General features: G+C 45.6%; 1 protein-coding gene across 3 annotated transcripts in view; it reads left to right on the top strand.

Moving 5' to 3' along the window:
• Positions 1 to 15,636, top strand: part of ETNK2 (ethanolamine kinase 2) — a 29,643-nt gene extending 14,007 nt beyond the window's left edge. For 2 of the 3 annotated variants that reach the window (XM_044673178.1, XM_044673176.1), the window contains 4 exons: positions 578 to 661; positions 10,217 to 10,386; positions 11,509 to 11,582; positions 14,255 to 15,636. In XM_044673178.1, the coding sequence (XP_044529113.1) occupies positions 578 to 661; positions 10,217 to 10,386; positions 11,509 to 11,582; positions 14,255 to 14,327 (401 nt within the window). In that variant the 3' untranslated portion in view covers positions 14,328 to 15,636. Of the gene's footprint in view, positions 1 to 577; positions 662 to 10,216; positions 10,387 to 11,508; positions 11,583 to 13,869; positions 13,914 to 14,254 lie in introns of those variants that run through there. The other variant, XM_044673177.1, reaches the window with a different exon arrangement.
• Positions 15,637 to 22,973: the final 7,337 nt, after the last annotated feature.

The following is a 22,973-nucleotide window of genomic DNA, read 5'->3' as shown; positions in this document are numbered from 1 at the left end:
TGCTGAGGTCCATCTTATCCATCCCCCTGCCTCCAGGCATATATTTTAAGACCTCCAGAGAAAGAATCCTTCCTTTTCCTAATAACAAACCCCCCTGGTAAGGATGGAGATTATTTCTAATCTTAGTCATGCTGAGTGCTTGTTTTTAAAGTGGAGAAATGTTAAGGGGATCATAGAATCATAAATCTAGAGCTGGAAGGAACCTCAGAGGCCATTAAATCCAACCTTCTCTTTTTATGGATGAGGAAACTGAGGCACAGGGGAGGTCAGTGACTTGCACAAAGTCAGTAAGCAATAGAGGCAGGATTTGCACTCAGAAGACCTTCCTCCACATGGAAGGAGAAATCACACACTCGAGAGAAATTAAGAAATGGCCCTGGAGCACTTTGCTGGAGGGGCCAATGAAGGGATAGGGAAGATGGCGTATAGGGCAAGAGTTGAATCAGTATGTGAACTCTGTGGCCCCTGTGCTGGGGCCCAGTGTGTGTGGGTGCGGCACCTACTCTGAGCATTTTGGAAAGATCTCCCTGCTCCTTCCTGATCTTTATCACTCCTCCTGTGTTACACCGCTTTGCAGGTCACGTCAGATTCATAGATTATGAATATGCCGGCTACAACTACCAAGCCTTTGACATTGGCAACCACTTCAATGAGTTTGCAGGTAAGTGAGCAGCCAACCAACAGAGACTCTGTCAGAGTCAGGACTAAGGGTTGGTGACCTACGCAGCTGCCTAGGGTGCAGCTCTACATGGAGGGCTAGGAGGGACACTTTTTCTTTTCTTAAAAAAAAAAAATTATATGAATTACACAATACAGTCTTTTCTTGTCCTGACAAAAGATCCTCAGTTCTTTCAACTAAGCCACAAATGATATGGCTTCGAGACCTTTTGTCATCCTGGTTACCCTACTCGGGACACTTCCAGTTTAGTAACATCCACCTCAAAACTAAGACACTTGGAGCTGAATATAATAAGAGGGAAAGAAGGAAATAGGATTTGAGTGATAATATATGTATAACCCAGTGATATTGCTTGTCAGCTCTGGGAAAAGAGGGGAAGGAGTAACCATAGAAAAAATGTTTAAATAAAATATTATATATTTATCATATTTTTCCAGATGATGTGTCAGTATAATTTTTCATAATTGTTTTCTGACATTTTGCAATCCATATTCTCTCCTTCCCTACCCTCTCTTTCCCCCCCTCCCTGAGAAAGCAGGAAATATGATAGAGGTTCTATGTACTATGACGCAATACATATTTCCATGAGTGTCATGTTGTGAAAGAAGACATATCACTTATATAAGGAAAAAACTCATGAAGGAGATAAGGTGAAAAGTGGTCTGTTTCATTCATTCAGGCTCAATCAGTTCTTTCTATGGTGGTGGATAGCTTTTACCATCACGAGTTTCTTGGAATAGTCTTGGATCCATACATTGATGCTAACAGTTAACTCATTCATTGTACTATTATGGACAACATTCTCCTGGTTCTGCTCACTTCATTTTTGTTTTGGAACTAATTACTTTCAATACTAAGAATTGGTTCTAAGACAGAAGAGCGGTGAGGGTGAGGCAATTGGGATTAAGTGACTTTCCCAGGGTCATGCAGCTAGGAGGTGTCTGAGGCCAGTTTTGAACCCAGGATCTCCCTTCTCTATCCACTGAGCTACCTTCCTGTCTGTGCTCACTTCACTTTGCATCACTTTCTATAAATCTTTCCAGATTTGTTTGATTTTTAAATTTTTCATGATTGATCTTTCCGTCATTTCTTAAGATACAATAATAGTATTCTGTTACAATCACATGCCAAAGCTTGTTTGGCCATTCCCCAACTGATGGGCATCCCTTCACTTTCCAGTTCTTTGCCACCACAAAACAGCTGCCATAAATATCTTTGAACAAGTAGGTCCTTTCCCTCCATCTTTGATCTTTTCAGGATACAGACCCAGTAGTGGTATTACTGGTTCTGTTCTCTAGTTCTGTTTCTGTTCTCAGAATTTATTGATTCTAAAATGGAAGATAAGGGTTTAAAAAATATATCTGGGGATTTAGTGGACTTCAACTTCAATGAGTCAGCCATGTAATATGGAAGTTAAAAAAAAAGGCAACGAATGTGATCCTGGTCTATATTAAGAGAAGCAGAGCTTTCAGGAATTGGGAGGTGATAGTCCTGTTTCTGTCCTGGTTAGATCATAGCAAGTCTAAGCCCTGTTTCACAGGATAGACTTTCAAATACTCAAAAACAGTTACAATCCCTCTGCCCTTATCACCAGTCTTCTATTGTCCTGACGAAACATCTTCAGTTCTTTCAACTAAGCCACAAATGATGTGGCTTCAAGACCTTTTTGTCATCCTGGTTACCCTACTCAGGTCACTCTCCAGTTTAGTAACATCCACTTCAAAACCAGGACACTTGGAGCTGAATATAATGAGGGGGAAAGAAGGAAATGAGAATTTCTGTGTTGCGTATTGTGGATTAAACATTTTTTTTAAATGTCTCATTTGGTCTTCCAAACAACCCTTCGAGGTAGATGTTCTTATTATCCCCACTTAACAGTTGAGGAAACTGAGGCAAATAAAGATTTGGTGACTTGCCCAGGATCATACACAGCTAGTATCTGAGGCTAGATTTCAACATGGGGCTTCCTGATTCTAAGACTAGAGCTCTATCCATCAGGCCACCAGTTACCCCTATAGTAAACCAGGATAGATCTAACCAGGACAGAAACAGGACTATCACCTCCCAATTCCTGAAAGCTCTTCTTCTCTTAATATAGACCAAGATCACATTCGTTGCCTTTTTTTTTTTAACTTCCATATTACATGGCTGACTCATTGAAGTAGAAGTCCACTAAATCCCCAGATATATTTTTTAAAACCCTTATTTTCCATTTTAGAATCAATACTAAATTCTGAGTTCTAAGGCAGAAGACCAATAAGAGCTAAGCAATGGGGGTTAAGTGACTTGCCCAGGATCACACAGCTAGGAAGTTTCTGAACCCAGGACCTCCATCTCCAGGCCTGGCTCTCCCTCCATTGAGCCACTTAACTACCCCCAATTCCAGATATTTTAAAAATAAACCAAGTCTCTCTCATCCTTTGCTTAGAAAGTTGATTTTTCGAACCCCAGTATAAGTTTTTACATTTATCCCTGTTGACTTCCATCTTAATAGATTTAACCCAATGTTCTATCCTATCAAGATCTTTTGAATTCCAGTTTTGTCAACCAGTGCTAACTAACTATCCCTTCCAGCTTTTTGACATTTGCAAAGAATATAATATCTTTCTCTTTATCTAAGTTATTTTATTTTTGTTTTTTCAAACCCTTATCTGCTGTCTTAGTATCAATTTCAAGAGAGAAGAGCGACAAAGGCTAAGCAATCAGGATTAAGTGATTTGCCCAGGGTCACATAGCTAGGAAGTGTCTAAGGTCAGATTTGAACCCAGGACTTCCAGATTCTGACCCTGGCCTTCTATCCACTGTGCTACCTAGCTGCCCCATTTCCAGGTTTCATAGTATAAGGTCAAGCACAATTTTTGGCTTCCCCTCTTATAGACCTCTTGCCAAGTCGAAATTGAACCATTGAAATTCCTTGGGTCCAGCCATTCAAACAATTCAGCATCAGCTTGCCTGTATTATCTCCTAATTCTCTAACTTTTCCATGAGAATAGTATGAAATTCTTTATCACATGCTTTGCTAAAATCTAAGTAAACCTAAGTGGCTTAGTGGATTGAGCACCAGGCTTAGAGTCAGAAAAACCTGAATTAAAATCCAGCCTCAGATACTAGCTATGGCACCCTGGACAAGTCACTTAATCCTGTTTGCCTCAGTTTCCTCATCTGTAAAATAAGCTGGAGAAGGAAATGGCACAGCACTCCAGTATCTCAGCCAAGAAAAACCCAAATGGCGACACTGAGAGTCAGATATAACTGAAATGACTGAACAACATCAAAGTAAACTACATCACTCCCCAATCTACGAGTACAGTGGCTCTGTGAAAAAAGGACAAAGAGATTCATCAATCAATAAACATTTATTAAGCGTCTTCTATGTACTGGGCACTGTGCTAAGTGCTAGATCAGCCTGCTATGACCTGTTATCTCAGAATCCAAGCCAGCACTTTATAATCACTCCTTCCTTTTCTAGACATTCACCTACTATTTCTCTCTCTTTCTTTTTAATCCTTACCTTCTATTTTAGAACTAATACTAAATAGTGGTTCCAAGGCAGAAGAGCAGTAAGGGCTAGGCAATAAGGGTTAAGTAACTTTCCCAGGGTCACACAGCTAAGAAGTGCCTGAGGTCAGATTTGAACCCAGAACCTCATGTCTCTAGCCCTGGCTCTCTATCCACTGAGCCAACTGGTTGCCTCTTACCATCTCTTTAATGATCCATTCCAGAATATCCCCAGGAATCAAAATCATAGTCCATGGACAGAATTGGCATACTCCTCTTTTCCATTTTCTACAGTTTTCTATATATTATTGGTAGTGACTCGGCCATCATCCACCAGTGCTTTTAGGACCTGCCCATAGAATTCACTCAGGCTGGACACTGAGAATTCCTCAAGGACAGCTATGTTCCCTCTTGCTCTATCTACTCTCTTATCTCAGTATCAACTCTCTGCTAAGGATGTTTTTGTTTTTGTTTTTCTGGCCTGTCTAGTCCAAAAATCATTCTTGACAGAGAAAACAGGAGCAGAATAAGGATGGAGCAACTCATTCTTTCCTGCTTTGTCAGGTCTCGTTGACCCACACGCTCCAAGCAAGGCTCCTATGCCTTTGGTTCTCCTCTTTTCCCCATTATCGTTTTAAAAACAAACAAACCTTCTTAATAGTTCTTGGTTCCCTCTGAGGGTTAGGACTTCTAGAACTAATTCTTTTTGGAACCCTTCCCTTCTGTCTTAGAATGGACACTGAATATTGGTTCCAGAAGATCAATAAGGTCTAGGTGTTGGGGTTAAATGGTTTCCCCAGGGTAAGATCTGAACCTGGGATCTCCCATCTCTAGGCCTGGTGCCATTGCTTTCTCCTGGCTTTCCCCAACCTTTCTGAACTATTCTCAGTCTCTTTTGCTGAATCATAATCCCTCTTGAATCCCTTAAGTGACCATATCTAAGAAGGCTCCGTCCTGGGGCTCCCTCTCTATCTGTGTTCTTTATTTCTTTTAGTGTTCTCAGCAGCTACAATGGAGCCTGTTGTCATCACTCTCCAGATTATCCTTAACTCTATGGATCTGGCCATCATCTCCTTCTTGAACTTCTGATTCATACCACCAGTTGCCTTCTGGTAGTCTCAGCTTGGATGTCCCATAAGAATCTCTGACTCAGTATATCTAAAATGGAACTCATTATCTTCCCCTCTTCTCCAGGTTTTCCTGTTGATGTTGAAGGTACCACCTATCCTCCTGCTCATTCAGGTTTACATCTCTAGAGTCATCCTTGATATTTCTTCCTCACTATCCTCATCCTCAGGCTAGTCAGTTGCCAAGTTTTACCTTCTGTCTTAAAATGGATGCTAAGCATTGGTTCCAAGGCAGAAGGGCTAGGCAATTGGGGGTAAATGACTTGCCAAGAGTCACATAGCTAGGGAAGTATCTAAGGTGGAAGGTAAGGGTTTAAAAAAATTAAAATAAAATAAAAGACAAACTGCTTAAACCCTCCCCAATAAAGCAGGCTCCACCTACTGTTCCAAACAATAGATATTACCCTTTCACAAACTTTTCATTACAGACACATTGCCATAAACAAGCTGTTCCTCAAAGTAAATATTCCACCTCCAGATTCTTTGCTTTTTCCCAAACTGTCTTCCATGCCCAGAATTTCTCTCCTTTATCTTATTCCTTAGAATCTTTGGTTTCCTTCAAGGTTCAACTCAGGCTTTACTTCTTAATAGAAGCTTTTTTTGATTCTTCCCATCATTAGTCCTCCCACCTCCTTAAATTCTCTTGTGTTTACTTGTCTGTGTCCATGTTATGTCCTTACAACAGCAAAAATATGGTCCTTGAGGACAGGAACTGTTTCTTTCTCCCCCCTCCCTTCTTTATATTTCTAGTACCAACAGAGAGCAGTCATTTAATATGTCTTTGTTGAATTCCATTGAATAGAAGGAGAGTCTGGAGCCAGGATGGAAGGAGTCTAGGGAAATGGTTTAGGATTGTGGAGGAGGGTGAGGTTTTTCATAGGTCAGAGGGATAGCCAAGGCGAGAAAGGGCAACATGTTCATAAGAAACAAATAGTAAGTTTTTTGGCCAAAGCAGAGAGTTGTCATAGGAGTGAAGGACAAGAAGATGAGAATGTAAAGATGAAGCATGTAACAGTGCAAGGACCTTGATTCAAATCTCACCTCTTTCACTTACTCACTGTGGAATCCTGGGAGAGTTCTCTTACTTCTCTGTGCCTTCATTTCCTTATCTGTAAAATGAGGAGAGTTTTGACTAGATGACTTCCAAGGTCCATTTAAACTCCACAAATATGATTCTGTGACAGGACCTTGAAATGCATACTGAAATGTAGGTTCCCTCATCTGTCTTTGGGGACAGCCAGGGGGATGCAGCAGTTAGAGGGCCAGACCTGGAGTCAGGAAGACTCATCTTCTTGAGTTCAAATCTAGCCTCAGATACTTACTAATTACATGACCCTGGATAAGTCACTTAACCCTGTTTACCTCAGTTTCCTCATCTATAAAATGAGCTGGAGAAGGAATTGGCAAATCACTCACCTGTCTTGGGACACTCGAGTATTGTTGTTGTTCAGATGTTTCAGTTTATGTCCAACTCTTCATGACCCTATTTGGGGTTTTCTTGGCAAAGATACTTGAGTGGGTGGCCATCTCTTTCTCCAGCTACTTAGAGTAAAGATGATATCTATTTTGGAGGCCAATTGGCTGATATTGCCTACTAGGGAGGCAGACTGTTATGAGAGGAAAAGCCCTGACTCTGGAATCAAATAACCTGGGTTCATATTCTACCTTCGATGCTTTGTACATCTGTGACTTTAGACAAATCCCTACTCCCTGGGCCTGAGCTACTTCATCTTGCAAATACAGGGTTTTGGACTAGATGACCTGAGGTCCCTTCCAGCTCTACATTTATGAGATTAGTAGAACCAAGGCATGGGAGTGGAGATCTGATTTCACAGGTGAACTGGGATCAAGATGAGGTGATCTCTAAGGTATTTTATCCTTCTGCCATTCTGAATTATAGAAGACTCCAAGAGGATGATCCATACTGAGGAAAAGAGAAGGCAAAGTGCATAGAAAAGCTTGCCCGCTTGGGTTCAAATCTGGTCTCAGATACTTCCTAGCTCTGTGACCCTGGGCAAGTCCTTTAACTCCCATTCCCTAGCCCTTAACACTTTTCTGCCTTAGAATGGATACACAATATTCTAAGATGGAAGGTGAAAGTTTTTAAAAAAAAAAAAAAAGAAAGAAAAGAAAGGTCAGCTCAACCAACTGAATTCTTCTAATGCTACTTAGCTCTCCTGTTTTCTGTCTGAATCTAGGCACCATTGTTTATGTGGGGTGGGGGTGGGGGGCAAGAGAAGAGAGGGAAGTAGCAATTACATCTGAGTGAAGGCTGCCATTCCCCGGGGGACTAGCCAGCCATTTGCTCATCAATAATCCCTTCTGAGACAGCTCACAAAGAAATGGGGCCAGTACGGGAGCCACAGAGCTTCCCTTGCTTCCCTGGGCTAGTAGATACCAGCTGATCAGGTGGAGGGAAGGATGCAAGAGATCCTTAGTGTCCAGCCTGGCACCAGTGGTGGCACCATGCCCTGCCAAGCACTCAGCTGCCACCTAGAAAGACTTGCCTGGGGTAGGAAGGGGAAGGATAATTCCCAAAGCATTTTAATTCATTTTCTCATCCACTGTATGAGCAAAGTTCACTTGGAATTTACCCAAAGGGGGCAAGTGATTTGAGTTGTGTCCTGATCCTAGCTTTGGCATGGAGGGTAAGGGAGACTGTGGAGAGAGAAGCCCAGGGACTGCAGTGTTGGAGAGAGGGATGAGTGCTGGGCAGAGCAGCTGAAGTTCTTAGCATGGTACAATTTGAAGGTTTGAGTTCTGGATCCAAAAGCTGGGTTCGGACACCAATTTTGCCATCAATGAGTAAATACAGTCTTGGGAAGATCATTTCACTCACTTGCCTTCCCTAGGACATCTGTAAGATCAAGATTAGACGAAACAGAGCCCCAAGGTCGCTTTTAGTTCTTTTGTTGTTAAGTTGTGACTCTTCATGAATTCATTTGGGGTTTTCTTGGCAAAGACACTGGAGTGGTTTGTCATTTTCTTCCTCATTTTACAGATGAGGGAACTGAGATAGATAGGGTTAAGTCATTTATCCAGGGTCACACAACTAATAAGCATCTGAATCTAGATTTGAACTTAGCAAAATGAGTCTTCCTCACTCCAGGTCCACCACTCTATCTGCTGCACTACTTACCTACCCCTAGCATCCTCTACTATTCTGGAGACATCATAGAAACTGTGATTCTGGTCACTGAAGTCCCTGAAACTGGATTTTGAGAGTTGAAAAGGGAGAGCATCCCTAAACCCACCTGGACAATAAGGGTACCCTCCTCCTCCTTCCTTCCTTTCTACCCCTCTCCCTACCCCAGCTTTTCAGCCTTTTTTTATGTATTGTCTTCCTCTGAGAGCCAGGAACTGTCTTTTGCCTTTCTTTGGGTTTCCGGTACTTAATTCAGTGCCTGGCACATAATAGGTACTTAATGAATATTTTTTGACTGATTATTAGCCTCATTGCCTTGGCTCTATTAGATATCAGGCAGCAGGTCTAAAAGAAAGGGAGTCCCAGTCCCTAGATGGTGCAGTGGAGAGAGTGCCAGACCTGGAATCAGGAAGACATCTTTAGGAGTTCAAATCCAGCCTCAGACAATTACTATTTGTGTCACCCTAGGTAAGTCACTCAACCTTGTTTGCCGCCATTTCCTTACCTATCAAATGAGCTGAGGAAGGAAATGGCAAACCAGTCCAGTATCTTTGACAAGAAAACTCCAAATGGGGTCACAAAGGGTCAGACACTACTGAAATGACCAAACCACTACAACAGTCCCTCTAGTCTGATGTATTGAGTTTCCTGCATATAGGAACCTTGATCTAGAACTCAAAGGGAATCCAGAAGTCTAATCCAACCCTCTTATTTTATAGATGAAGATTCTACAGCCCTGAAAGTGACTTGTCCAAGGTTATATAGAGAAAGAGTAGAGCTAATATTTGAACTTGGTAATGCAAGGTCCCCTACTCCAAAGTTAGATGTTCTTCTCACTTCTCTGTGTTGTCTCTTTGTGGAGCCAGGAAATCTTTGTGTTTTTCCCATTCCCATCATGTACTCAGAGTCCAGTGACCATCATAAGGGCTATAAGTGGAAGCAGTAGAGGGGAAGAGAGGAGGGAAAGGGGTAGAAAATGGGGAAATGGGCATGGTTAGTATAGATTCTTCACACTCTGGAGTTTCTTTTCTTTGTCTCTGTCTCTGTCTCTGTCTTTTTCTCTTTCCCTTTCTCTCTTATTCTCTTTCTTTCTCTTTTTCTTTTCCTTCCTTTTTCTTTTTCTTTCTTTATTTCTCTCTCTCTTTTTCTTTCTTTCTCTCTTTCTTTCTTTCTCTCTTTCCTTCTTTCTTTCTTTCTCCTTAACTTCCATCTTAGAAGGCAGAAGTGCAGCTAGGTGGATCAATGGATAGAGAGCCAGACCTGGAGATCAGAGGTCCTGGGTTCAAATCTAGGCTCAGACACTTCTTAGCTGTATGACCTTGATCAAGTCACTTAACTTCTCTTGCCTAGCCCCTTACTCCATTTCTGCTTGGAACCAATACACATTATTGATTCTAAGACAGAAGGTAAGGGTTTTAAAAAAAAAAAGTAGTAATACGAAGATAGAAGGCAAGGGTTGAAAAAGAAAAGAAAAACAATGCCCTTAGTTTTGGGGCATAATGCAGTTGGAGACATTGTTTTTGTGGGCTGATGGAAGGGAGCTAGTGTAAAGTACCAGATAAGGAAGAAAAGCCCAGAGAATACTGTCTTGCTTAAGGCCTGAATAATTATGGGCATGGTCTTTGACTGAGGTTATATTTCCTAAGCCAAAGGAGGCTGAGGCAATAATGGGACAAGAACAGCAATCCCATCCTGCTCAGGAAGGCTCAAGAATATGGGTCACTTCTCCTAAGCATCCTCCACTGAGCCAGGGCCTCTGTCTCCTAGGTGTGAATGAGGTGGACTATAGCCTGTACCCCAGCCGAGAGACTCAACTGCGCTGGCTGAATCACTACCTGCAGGCCCACAAGCAACTCTGCAAGGAAGGCTGGGGTGGGACTGCTGTGACCCCCAGGGAGGTAGAGAAGCTCTACGTACAAGTCAACAAATTTGCGCTGGTGAGAGTCTACACCCTGGCTAGAAGATAGGAAGCACTGGTTATCTTAGATTGCCTTTGGTGGCATAGTAGCAAGAATGGAAACCTGAAGTTGGGTGGTGGTGTGGGAGGTAGTTTTGAGGAAACAAGCCTAAAAGAAATTGGATGAGGGGCAGCCAGGTAGCACAGATAGAGAACCAGGCTTTTGGAGGTCCTGGGTTCAAATCTGGACTCAGATTCTTCCTAGCTGTGTGTCTCTCCGGTGAGTCACTTAACCCCAGTTGCCTGGACCTTGTTGCTCTTCTGCCTTGGAACCAATACACAGTATTGATCTAAGACAGAAAGTAATGATATAAAAAAAAAAGAAAAGTAATTGGATGGGAGACCGTGAACTCCCTAAACCCTGGCTAAGCTCATCACCATATGGACAATTTGTAGCTGCTCCAGTTCTGGAAAGGGGCATCAGGTCTATGCCTCTGCCTTTGGGCAACACCTTTCCCACTTCACCTCCAAGAAGTTAGGTTGTCTCATTCCTTGAGAAAGTCTTCCAGGGAAGGAGATTCCCCTACAAACCTTCTTGACTCTTGTGTTTAGGGAGGCTTTTGACCAACCAGAAATAGCATATGATCCATAGAGGACAAAATGCGTAGAAATGGTGGGGGCATGAGTATCAGACTGGAGGGCCAACAGAGCTGAGCAGGGGACATTCCCCTGAGGGCTATGGCCAGGAGGGACCCGCTCTATTTGTACTGTGTCAGGGGAAGGAGCCTAGACTGGCCCGGGCTGGACATGCTGTCCCCATGGGATCATGGGATTTAGCCCTGGAAAGGGGCTTTGAAATCATATAGTGTGACCCTTCATTATTTTATAAATGAGAGAACTTCTGACTAGGCAAACTAAAATGACCTCTCAAATAAAGAGAAGAGCCAGAATTCGCATCTAGGTTCTCCAACCCTAAATTCACTAATCTTTCCATCACACAGTCCTACCTATGCCAGCACTAGAAAGACCCTGGAGACCGAACTGTTTGCTTCTCCCAGTTTGACTCTGAGCCAACCTTTTGTGTTTGTCTTATGTTCTAAAGGGTGGGTGCTAGGGGGGGAAAGGGAGATGAACACCCTGACCTTTTGTGCTTCTTTCCCAGGCCTCTCACTTCTTCTGGGCATTCTGGGCTCTCATCCAGAACCAGTTTTCTACCATCGACTTTGACTTCCTCAGGTGAGTGGGCAAGGGACAAAAAGAGGTGGGGAAGGAGAAAGATGAGAAGGGAAGGTACTGGAGGAAGGAAAATCCCCTGGCCCAAGAGGGTGAGCCAAGAGGCATCCATCCAGGGAGAGGGGACCTAATGAATGGGTCACCTACTCCCTACTCCCCATCTTGATCCTTCCCCATCCAAGGTTTTGGCCCCTTTCCCCATTTGTAGAATAAGGGTGCCCTTCTGAGCTCTGGGAAGCCTTTAGGAGAAAGAGCCAATAGAGCTGGAACAAGACTGCCCTCCCTTAAAACCCCCTGCTTCCTCCTGCTCTCCGGCCCCCTCTTCTTTGTAAGAAGAACCTAACACTGGCAGAGAGTTCACTGGCCAGCTCCCAAGCCAGTGAACAGAATCCTAACATGGCAGCATTTCAGAACTAGAGGGAGCTTGGCTGGTTATGAAAGAACCTGAGGAAAGAGACCCTGAGAGATGGGAAATTACTTGTCCAAGACCACATCATTAGTAATTAACAGAGTCAAGATTCAAACCAAGTTCTTTGACTTCTCATCCAGTACATTTCCATGTTGTTTCTTCAGAAACTATCCATGAGGGCAGCTAGGTGGCTCAGTGGATAGAGAGCCAGGCCTGGAGATAGGAGGTCTGGGGTTCAAATTTGACTTCAGACACTTCCTAGCTGTGTGACCCTGGGCAAGTCATTTTACCCCCCAATTACCTAGTCCGTGCTGCTTTTCTGTCTTAGAATTCATAGACAGAAAGTAAGAGTTTTTTGAAAAAGCAAAAGGAAACCATTCATGGTGGTCTAATTCAATCTCAGGATTTATCCCAGCTGTCCTGAAACTCTGGCCAATGTTCTCTTCCCATTGCCTGACAATGCTTCCTTGTGATGAGACTGTGTGACCTCCAACCTTAGTCCTCAAAACTCTAGTCGCTGCTGCAGGAGGTCATTTCTGCTTTGGAGTGGAGGGTAATAGGATCCCAGCGCTGTCATTGATCAGCTTTGTGACCTTGGCTTAGTCATGCCATAAGCTCCAAGATCTAGAGCTAAAAAGGAACTCATTATTTTACAGACAAGCTGAGGCTCAAGGAGGTTGTGACTTGCCCAGGGTCACATAGGTAGCAAGCAGAGGTGAGAGAATATTTGAACCCAGTCCTCTGACTACAGTCGCTATTCTTTCCTTGTATCAAGCCTCAGTTCCCCACTTTGTAAAATAAAGAGGGATGGACTTAGATGATCTCTAAAAGTCCTTTCTTGTTCTGTCATTCCTGGATTCCATCTGAGAATAATCACATAAGCTAATTATTAGACTGACATCATTATATATAATGTCATCACATATAACACAGATGTGATGTATAATTATGATGACTTATAAATTAGGATATCCTGAATCATATAGCACATATGATAATTCTACGTAACTAACTCCCAAGTTAATACCATGATTATAGCCCAGCACTCCTATCAGCCTCCATCCTCTGCCCTGTGGTGAAGAATATTTCCAGTTGAGGTTCAGAGACAGGTTTTCCTTTGTCCTCTCCAACTCTGCCCATCCTTGGCTTGCAATGTAGGGGCTGAGTGAGGAGAGGAGGAGTGTGGGTAGGCAGGATAGACATCCCCCCCAAGGGAACAGTCAGTCCTCTAGGTGAGTTGTGGGAATTTTTTTTTAATAGAACTTCTAGACATATATACTTACACATGTGTCCACATAGGCGTGTGTCCTTCAATACCTCCACATCTAGGTCACTCTAGAGATCTCACGATTTTAACACTTGAAAATTTTGCTCTCAGTGTCCCATAGATGTATGTTCTCAGATACGTCAAGTTGTATGTTAGTGAAGTCTAGTTATGTGTTGGTGATAGCTCCGAGCATCCTTTGGGCAGCACACACGAGGGGGCGCCATTTTCAAACCTTAGTCAGTCTCTGGTCCACTGGCCTTAACATCAAGAGTCAGAAGGAAAACTACCCCTCTCATTTTTGTAGATAAGGAGCTGGCAGATGACTTAAGAGTTTCTCAGGAAACCTGTAGCAGAGGCAGGATTTGAACCCAGAGCCTCTGACCCCAAACCCAGAGCTTCTCATTCTAGTGTTTCTAGGGCTTCCCTGAAAGGGGCACTGAGAAGGGGAAACTAGGAGCTCCCGTGAGATGTTTTTACTGTTTTCCTGCCCTCCTCACCCATTCAGGGCTTCCTCCAATGAACCTGGGGAATCATGTGTTTTAAGATTTATAAAAGTTCTTTCTTCACGACATCAGGAGGAAGCTAGTACACATATTCTTGTTTCCATTTTACAGATGAGGAAACTGAGGATCAGATGAAATGATTTGCTCAAGAATTTATATCCCCAGAACTTAGACAGTGCCTGCCACATAATAAGCATTTAATAAATGCTTTAACTAGCTGATAAATGTCAGAGTTGGGATTTGAACCCTCATTCCTACTCATTCCAAGGCCCAGGCTTGTAGGATGGTGCCAAGTTCCCCACACCCTCCCCAGGCTCACCCCACCTTACGATGCTAAGCCATAGATTGGAGTACTTTGGTTGGCGATGTGGTAGACGATGCTGTTATAATCAAGCCTCTGATGATGGAGGAATGTGCATGGCAACGTTAGGGCCCAGGATTCTGGAATCCTTGTCTTCCTCCCTAACACCAGCCCCTGCTCCCTGTCTCCTGGCAGATATGCGGTGATCAGATTCAACCAATACTTCAAGGTGAAGCCTCAGGTGTCGGCCTTGGAGATGCCAAAGTGACCGGCCTCCTGCCCTGTCCGCCCAGCCAGACCTGCTCTCCTCAGGGCCCCTGCTTGGCTCTGGGGCTCAAGCCTAAAGGGGCAGAGAAAGAGAGGGATGCAGGTGGGGTCTCTCCAGTGGGGCAGTCAAGAAGCCCACACTGCTGGCCCCAAATTAATGCCGTCGTAGACCTCGCTCCCCCCTGTCTGGCTTCAGCCTCTGAGGCTGATGGGACCAGCTCAGGGTACCCTTCTCCTTCACCCTCCCTTTCCCAAACTTTGATGGGGGTAGGGGAGTGCCTGTAGAGTACCAGGGATGACCAACCTTCTAGGACAGGGACCAAGACAACCAATGGGAACCAGTGGGAAACCCAAGAATCCTCCATTACCCGACCCTCATCCCTCTTAACCATCAGGGGTGCCTTATTTGTGTACTGGACCCTGCTCAGCTTGGATAGAGGGGAGAAAGGGCTCCTTTCCACCTCCAACACCCATAGATTCTCCAACTCAACCCATTCCCCTACTCCTCTACTTTTCCCAAGCAGACAGTGATGAGCTCCATTACCTACAACTAGCAACACACCAACATCCCATATGTTAGGTGTACATATCTTGGATGAGGGGAGCCCAGGTTGGGAACGGCCCCCCATCAGCAGCCTTATCTGATTCTCTGGCACTACTTCCACTCTTTTACTTAATGCAGACCCAATTACTGGCTCCCAATCTCACCCCACCTCCAACCCAGTTTCACAATTTCCTCACTCAGGTCCTGGGGTCTACGTTCTCTACCCCCTTGTGAAGGCCTAGTGACTAGTGTTGGATACCTCGCTCCCAAGCTGCCATCACACTTGGGATTGTCTGGGGGAATTATGGGGTGCTGTTAGCCAAAGTCTAGGTCAGTATCTCACTTGCCTTGATCCTCCCACCCACAATTTCCCCCCTTCCAAGATGCCTACCTGACCTTGTATTTCTCGCATACACTGGACGTGAATTAGAGGACCCTCCCACTTTGGGGGTCAGTCCTGGGCAACAGGGAGAGAAGGGACATATCCCAAGAAGGAGAGGTCCCAGGAGAGCCAGGGAATTGGTGGGCCCCCCCTGGTTAGGATCTGGCCTGGACCTAGGTAGGGGATGTCCTGACCTCCTGAGTTCCTTCACCAACCACCACTTCCCCTTAGACAGCAAATAGATCTCTCCCCAGCCTCCTTCCTGGCCCCAGGGCTCCTTGGGGGACCCTTCTCAGCTCTGGCACATAAAACAATCTTTGAGATTTGAATGATCGTGGCTTTGTTCTCCATTAAAATGGCCGCTTGGGTTTCTGGTGCTGCTCACTCTTGGTCTGAGGGGTCATTCTGTTGGTAGGGTTAGTTTGGGTCATCGCAGGAGCATCATGGCTCCTGACTAGTTGGGCTGCCACCTGCCCACTGGGAGGGAGGGAAGCATTGAGGGAATTGGGGGTGCTCATACAGGTAGGTCATGGCTTACCATATCAACAAAATATCATTTCGTCCATCTTTCATGCCAAGCTCAGCCATCAGGATCAAGTCAAGCCTTCTACCAGTCTGCCTCAGTGGGCATACGTGGCTGGCAGAATGGTTTACCTGACTCTACAGTGCTGAGTCACAGAACCTCAGCTTGACCAGACTGGCTGCCATCAATCAGTACTTCATGGGAATTTGGTTAAATCTTTAATGTTGGGTGGGGGAAGCCAGATTTGGTGCCAAGATCTACATGCATGGTGAAAACAATCTCAAAATGCTGGAAAGAACCTCAAGAGACCCTCTAATCCAGTAGTTCTCAAAGGATGGGAGGGCTTAGGTGATAGTGTGCTCTTGCTTTTCCTTAGGTGTGTCCAAAATTGCATGCACATGCTAGTTCCTTACAGCAAAAACTTAACTGGACTGGTCCTGGGTTCAAATTTGATCTCAGACACTTCCTAGCTGGGTGACCCTGGGCAAATCACTTCATCCTCAGTGCTTAGCCCTTACTGCTCTTCTGCCTTAGAACCAATACTTAGTATTGATTCTAAGATGGAAGGGATGGGTTAAAAAAACAAAACACAAAACAACAACTACTTGTGCAGGGAACAAAAAAGAGTGAGCACCATTAATGTCATCTAATTCATAGGTAAGGAGCAATCTCTGTGGCACTGCCAGCAAGTGGGCACTCAGCCTTTTCCCAGGGACTTCTTGTGCTGGGAAGAAAGTTGCTGCCTTTTGAGGCAGCCACTTCTGTTGTTGGGCTGCCCAAGAGAGTATTTCAAACTTGTGAGTTTGGAAGTTTCTTCCTTACATGGAGTAAAATTCTGCTTCTGCACACCTCATTGTACCCATTCTGTCTTCTGAAGCCAAGAAGGACAAGTCTGATCCTTCTCTGACAGAACAGCTCTGCAAGCAAAGATGATCATTGTGTCCTGGGCCCTATCCTTGGTTCCTTTGTTTGATGCTCGTAGATAGGGCAGGATCTCAAAATCCTTAACTCCCCTGACTGTTGTTTTTTTAAACCTTCACCTTCTGTCTTAGAATCAATATTGTTCCAGGGTAGAAGAGCGGTAAAGGGTCAAAATAGAGGTGAAACATCTGGTGGCTCTGTCCCCCTGGCAGAGGGATGGGTAATGGGGGGGGAAAAGGGGGATGGCTCTTTCTTGGAAGTGCCTTGGCTCCTCCTAGTTATTTCTGCCTGGTGACAGGGGGAATGGACAGATGACCTCTGGATGGCCCTTCTGGCACTGGAGCCCAGCCATCACTCCTTCCAGTACCCAGCTCCTCCTCCCTGAGGCCAGGAGTCTTAAGAGTAGCAACTTGCAAGCTGAAGCAGGGGGCAGGGAGGAATTGTCTCTGGATGGCTCCCTTCCTGACCACTTCTCCGGACCCACCTCCACTGATGCTGGCCTCCCAGGCAAGAGTAGCTGCTTCCAGGGGACCAGGAAGGTGCCTCCTCTCCCCCTTCCCCCCCTCCCCAGCCAGCAGCAGCCACCTGTCTAGTGGACTCTTGATTATTTGGCTTCTTCGTGTAAAAATACCAGGAGCACCATGGCAACCGCTGGTGACGTCACCCGGCAGCTGGGGCCTTCTTAAAGGTCATGGCGATTGGGGAGCAGCAGGACTCTAGTTCCCAAAAGGCAGCATTTCCTGGTACAAGCCCCAGCGCCAAGGTCAAATGGATGCTTTTGGGTGCATCCAGGATTGAGTTGAGGTGGTGCCACTGAGGTGGTGCCAGAAACTCTCCCAGTACCTTACGTAGCCTGGGCCTGCCTTAGACTCCATCAGTCAGAGAGGGGCTGCCAAGGGCCCATTACTGGAGTGGCCCTTGGACGTCCCTTTTCTGCTATCTCTCCTCCCACCCCCAGCCTCCCACCACCCACCTTCAGCAGCTACTCTTCCCGATTCCCAAGGGACCAGCATTTGTTTCCAAGAAAAATCAGAGCAAAGGTTTATGGTAGCAGCTAAGGCAAGGTTCCCTGGGATCACCCATCAAAAGCCAAACACCTACCATTCCCAGCAGCGAAGGAGTTAACCCTTTATGTAACCTGCTGGGCACCATTCCACTCTCTCCTTTGAAGGAAAAAAAAAACAAACATTTCTAGATTCAGCCCAGGAGGGCATCCAGTGGAGACAAAATGTCTCTCACCCAACTAGTCTTAGGTTGCTTATCCTCTTTTACTTTATCTCTTCCTGGACCCCTGTTTCTTCCTCCTAAAATAACCACATCCAGGAATAATAGCATTTGCATGGGTCTTGAAGACTAGACAGATATCATCACAACCACTCCAGGAGGTAAGTGCTATTATTATTATCCCCATTTTACAGGAGAGAAAACTGAGGCAATCTGAAGTTAAGAGACTTGCCTAGCATCAAATAGGTCAGTGGTCTGGAACTGAATGTGAACTCAGGTCTTCCTGACTATGGGTCCCCACTCCAATGCACTGCCTAGCTCAGGGAGGGTGACCCTTTTAGAGGGGTGGGTGCCATAGGTTCACCACTGTGGATCTGACTGGTCCACTCACTTAGCTACCCAGGTCCAGTTCTGGTTATAACCCAAATTTAGGAGGAATCCAAGGAGAACAGGATGAGTCAGTAATTGCTACTATCTTTGGCTGGGAACCAATGTTGAATTCCAGATGTCCATCTCCTACCTCCCCCCTCATTCAGGTAACCTATGGGGTCAGGGAAAGGCTCCCCCAAGAAGGAAGTCAAGTAGGAATTGTACTGAGCATTTAGGGGCATACCTGGGACCAAGTTAAAAGCGCTCCCTCCCACGAGTTACATTTTAATAGCATCCTCTGCTAGCAGTTATGGCCCCATTTGTACAAACTCCTACTTAAGGCTGTGGGGTCAAGGTGAATTCCAGCAGCCCTCTCAGCAGAGTCCTCACTCCTCAACAAGGAGAGGCCAAAAAAAAAGGGGGAGAGGGGGGTTTCACTTTAGATAATGAGCCCTGTAGTACCCAGCCTGCTACCTCTCACAGGTTGAAAGGAACAGGTTCTCTTTGCCTGAAATTCATTCCCCTGTCTTTAAGGGAGGTTAAGAGTATGGAGACAGGACATGGCTATAGAAAGGCGAGGCAGGAGACAGCTAGGTGGCACAGTGGATAGAAAGAACACCCAATTCTAGGATTGGATTCAAATGTGGTCTCAAGATACTTCTTAGCTGTATGACCCTGGGCAAGTCCCTTAATCCTGTTTGCCTAGCCCTTGCCTTTCTGTCTTTGAGTAAAGATTATTAAAAAAGTGCGACATATGAACTGGAGCTGCTTACCCCAAGAGCTCCTCTAAAGGAATGAGAGTGATTAAGAGACCCAGTGGCAAACCGAGCCAAGGTAGGCACAGGGCAGGCATCAGGGACAATCTGGGGTGCTGGGTGGGAATGGATGGGAGCAGGGCCTTTGGAGGTAGGGATCCTCTTTGAGTCAGAGACCAGAGCCAGCAGCCAGATGAATGGGGGATGCCTAGAGCCAGTGCCCGGCAGCACTTTCTCATTAGGACGCCAGAGGGCAGGAATCACAGCTGTCCATTCTCTTCCCATTTTCCTTGTTCATGAGGCGGACTTCCTCTCTTCGGATTGCCCAGGCTCAGGCCACCCAGAGGACAAGCCAAGCAGGGATCCAGAGGGCTAGCTGGCCAAACCAGGGGCATTAAAGACAGACTTCAGCCATCTCCTCCCTCATACCAGGCAACCCCAATTTGAAATGGCGGTCAAGACCTCCAAGAACAGATAAGTCCAACCCCCTCATTTTACAAAAAGGAACTGCCTTGGAGGGAGAAATAGGCTGCCAGAGACCACACAGTGGCTGGGCCTCAAAACCAGGTTTCTCACTTTTTTTTTCCACCCATACTCCCCAACTCCCTAAGCCAGGAACCAATTTCTTAGTGGCATAATTTTAAATCCTAGAAGAGAATTTATAGGTCAGCTAGTCTGGCCTCTCCCTTAGAAGAGGTTCTTGCCCTTTATCTTCCTGACCGATATAGTCACTATTGGAATAGTTTCAGTGATGGAGAGCTCACTCCCTACTGTAACTCAAGATTCCACTACCAAAAAAAGCTATTAGATGTTCCTTCCATTGACATGAAACCTCTCTCCCTGTAACTTCTACCCCCCTGCTGCTGGTTCTCTCTGGAGTCTCACAGGATAAATCCCACCGCTTCCCATTTGGAGATGGGCACTCATGCCACCCGAGTCTTCTGTTTTCCTTCCCTAATTCCTCTAAATAGTAATGGTTTCTCTAATATGGTTTCCAGATGCTTCCACTTCTTTAAGTCCCCTCGCCTGGGATGCGCTAGCTCCTCAGTGTCTCTCCAGATAAGATGCTCAGAATGAATACACAGTACAATGAGATGATTGCTTCCCCAGTTCTGGACCTGTTCCTTCTTAATGAAGCCTAAGATCACATGAATTGTGCTGGCTGCCACATCCTACTCTTGGCTCCTATTCAGTTTGCTTATCAATTAATTCCTCAGGTCTTGTTCACATGGCTAAGCCAATTATACCCCACCCACCCTGTATTGGCACAGTTAATTGTCTTTTTAAAAACCCTGTGTTGTAAGATGGCCCTGGAATCAGAGGCTCATGGATTAAAGTGAGAAGAAACCTTAGGAGCCACCGAGTCCAAACTGTGAGGAAACAAGCCCAGAGAGACTGAGTAGCTTGTTGAGAGTCATACAGCTAGGAGATTTGAACCTGGGTCTTGCTGATTCCAAGTCTAGCACCCCATTCTATACCAAACGGTCCTTCATGTCTCAAAGAGACTTCAGTTCAAATGCTGCTTATGACTATGGAGAAGTCATCATTGCCTTTTAACCCCTTTACTCATCTGTAAAATGGGTGATGGTGCTTATATTACCTAACTGAGTGGACAGGAGGAAAGTGTTTTGTAAACCTTAAGATGCTATAGAAATATTTTCCTGTGTTAGAACCATTCTTCTAAACTATCGATATCTTTTTTTTTTTTTAATACCGATTTTCCTACACAGTTATGAGTGATCTCTCCCAGCTCAGGTCATCTGAAAATGTGATCAATTTGCCATATGTGCTTTCATCCAAGGTGGTGATAATAATTTTGTCCCAGGAAGGATTGGAGTGTAGAACACTGGTACACCACTAGAGACGTCCCTCCAAGCTGTCGTTGATCCATTAATTCATGCTATGCAGTTGTTCCGACTAGCTCTAAATCAACCCATCCATCCAGCACCCTCCACCTCCAAGATTTCCATTCCCACGAGACTCGGGGGGTATATAGTTCCTCAGGTCTATACCAGAACATCAAAAAATAACAGCAGGAAGAGACCTTCAAACTCCTAGGGTCTTCAACTTTAGGCTTGAGAAAGATTTCATAGATAGATGGTGGACCCTCAATTCATTTTACAGATTAGGAACCCGAGATTCAGATCATTGACTTGGCCACGGTCATACAACTAGTGAGTAGGAGTGGCAAGGCAAGGAACAGAACCCAGGTGTCCTAACTCTCAGCTTTTCTATTTACATACAACTTGCTCCTGGTCAGCAAGACTCCCAGAGTGAACTCTGGTGGTGGTAGTTTTTCCAGGGTGGGAATATTTGCTTTTTCTTTACAGGAATTGGTTTTGCTATGCTAATACTCTGAAGGCTCTCTTCCCCTGGTTAAATCTTCAGATTCTGGTTAGATGTCAACAGGTGACCCGTGGTGCCTGGGTTTGGTTTTTGCTATGGGTGGTTAGCTGAGAAACATAGGGGTGACCCTCATTCCTCCCATTCCATCTCTGTGCCAGGGCAAGGATCCAAAATGTTCTCTCTTTATTGTGCCAACCGGAAAAAAAAATCCCCAGATTGTAAACAGGTCAGGAGAAATATACAGGTTAAATTACTCATCATCATCTTATTAACAAAATAAAGCCCTATCTATGTTTACAGTCATAAAAAAGGAATAACCCTGGAGAGAGATGGGGGCTAAGGAATGGGGCTGAGGTGGGGAAGGGGAGGGTGGGTGGGACAAAGGGTAGGCTTGGTTTCCACATCTGTCCCAGCTGGATTGAGTCCCCTCCTCCGGCCCCCAGAGTTCTCCCTGCCCCCTCAGCATTCCTCTCCAATGGGATGTGACTTTCTTGGGGGTGGAAATAAATAAATAAAATGAGAGACTGATCATGGGCAAAGTCAAGTCCCCCAGCCAAGGGGTGGGGTCAACGGCAAGGGGGTGGAGGGTGAGTGTGGAGAAAGGAATAGGGAAGGACTGTAGCCAAGGGAAAGAAGGGGAGGGAAAGGGCAACTGAGGCTCCTCATCTCCCCCCCCAAATAAACAAAGTGACTCACACATACATAGCCTTCCCTTCCCAGGCCAGCAGGGCCGGCCAGTTCTGGAAGCAGCCTCGGCCACCTCGGGCAATCTTTGATGCCCATCATTCCAGCCTTGTTCAAACTGACCTTGTCTATCAGGCAGGGCCAGGAGCAGATGACGCAGGTAGCCAGGGTCTCCTATCACCTGCCTTTCTGGCCTCAGCCAGTCTCCCCAGATCCCAGCTTCCAGGACACTGGAGAAGGTCCCGTTTCCCTTCCCCCCTGGCTGGGAACCAGGGCCTGAGTTGGGCAGCCTCCGGCTGGGGGGCTGGGTAGCCCCTTGGAGAGGCTGCAGCTCATTCTCATGCGTCTCAGAGCTAAAAATGGCTCCGTGGGAATTGACTGGCAGTCAGTGAACAGGAGAGAGAGGAGGTCAGGGTGGCCGACAGTTCCAAACACCGAGACCCAAAGACACACAGAGATGTCCAGACATAGAGGGTGGCTCCAGAAGGGTGGGGGCATCCTGCCAGGGAGAAGCAAATCGATAAGGAAACAGAAACCCAACACAAAAAAAGGAAGAGAACCTGAGACCCACAGAGAGCTACAAAAAGGCAAAGAGGCTGATGATGCTCACTGGCAGAGATATCCAGAGATTTAGAGAAGCTGGGGAGGCCCAGAAAGAAACCTCCCCCCAGGAATCCTGAGACACACAGGAATCCCCCAGAATGGGGACACATGGGCCACAAGTGCACACACGCATGTGCGTGCACACTCACACACATTCACACGCACACACACCCAACAGGCCCACAGATACACACAGAGGCTGGACACACCAAGACCGAGCCGGTCCAGTAGAAAGGAATGAGAGAATGAGGAAATCCGGGGGAGACACACACACACACACACACACACACACACAC

This window comes from Gracilinanus agilis, chromosome 4 (genome assembly GCF_016433145.1).
Source record: "Gracilinanus agilis isolate LMUSP501 chromosome 4, AgileGrace, whole genome shotgun sequence".
NCBI classification, from domain to species: Eukaryota; Metazoa; Chordata; class Mammalia; order Didelphimorphia; family Didelphidae; genus Gracilinanus; species Gracilinanus agilis.
This window is presented reverse-complemented; position numbering and strand designations above follow the sequence as displayed.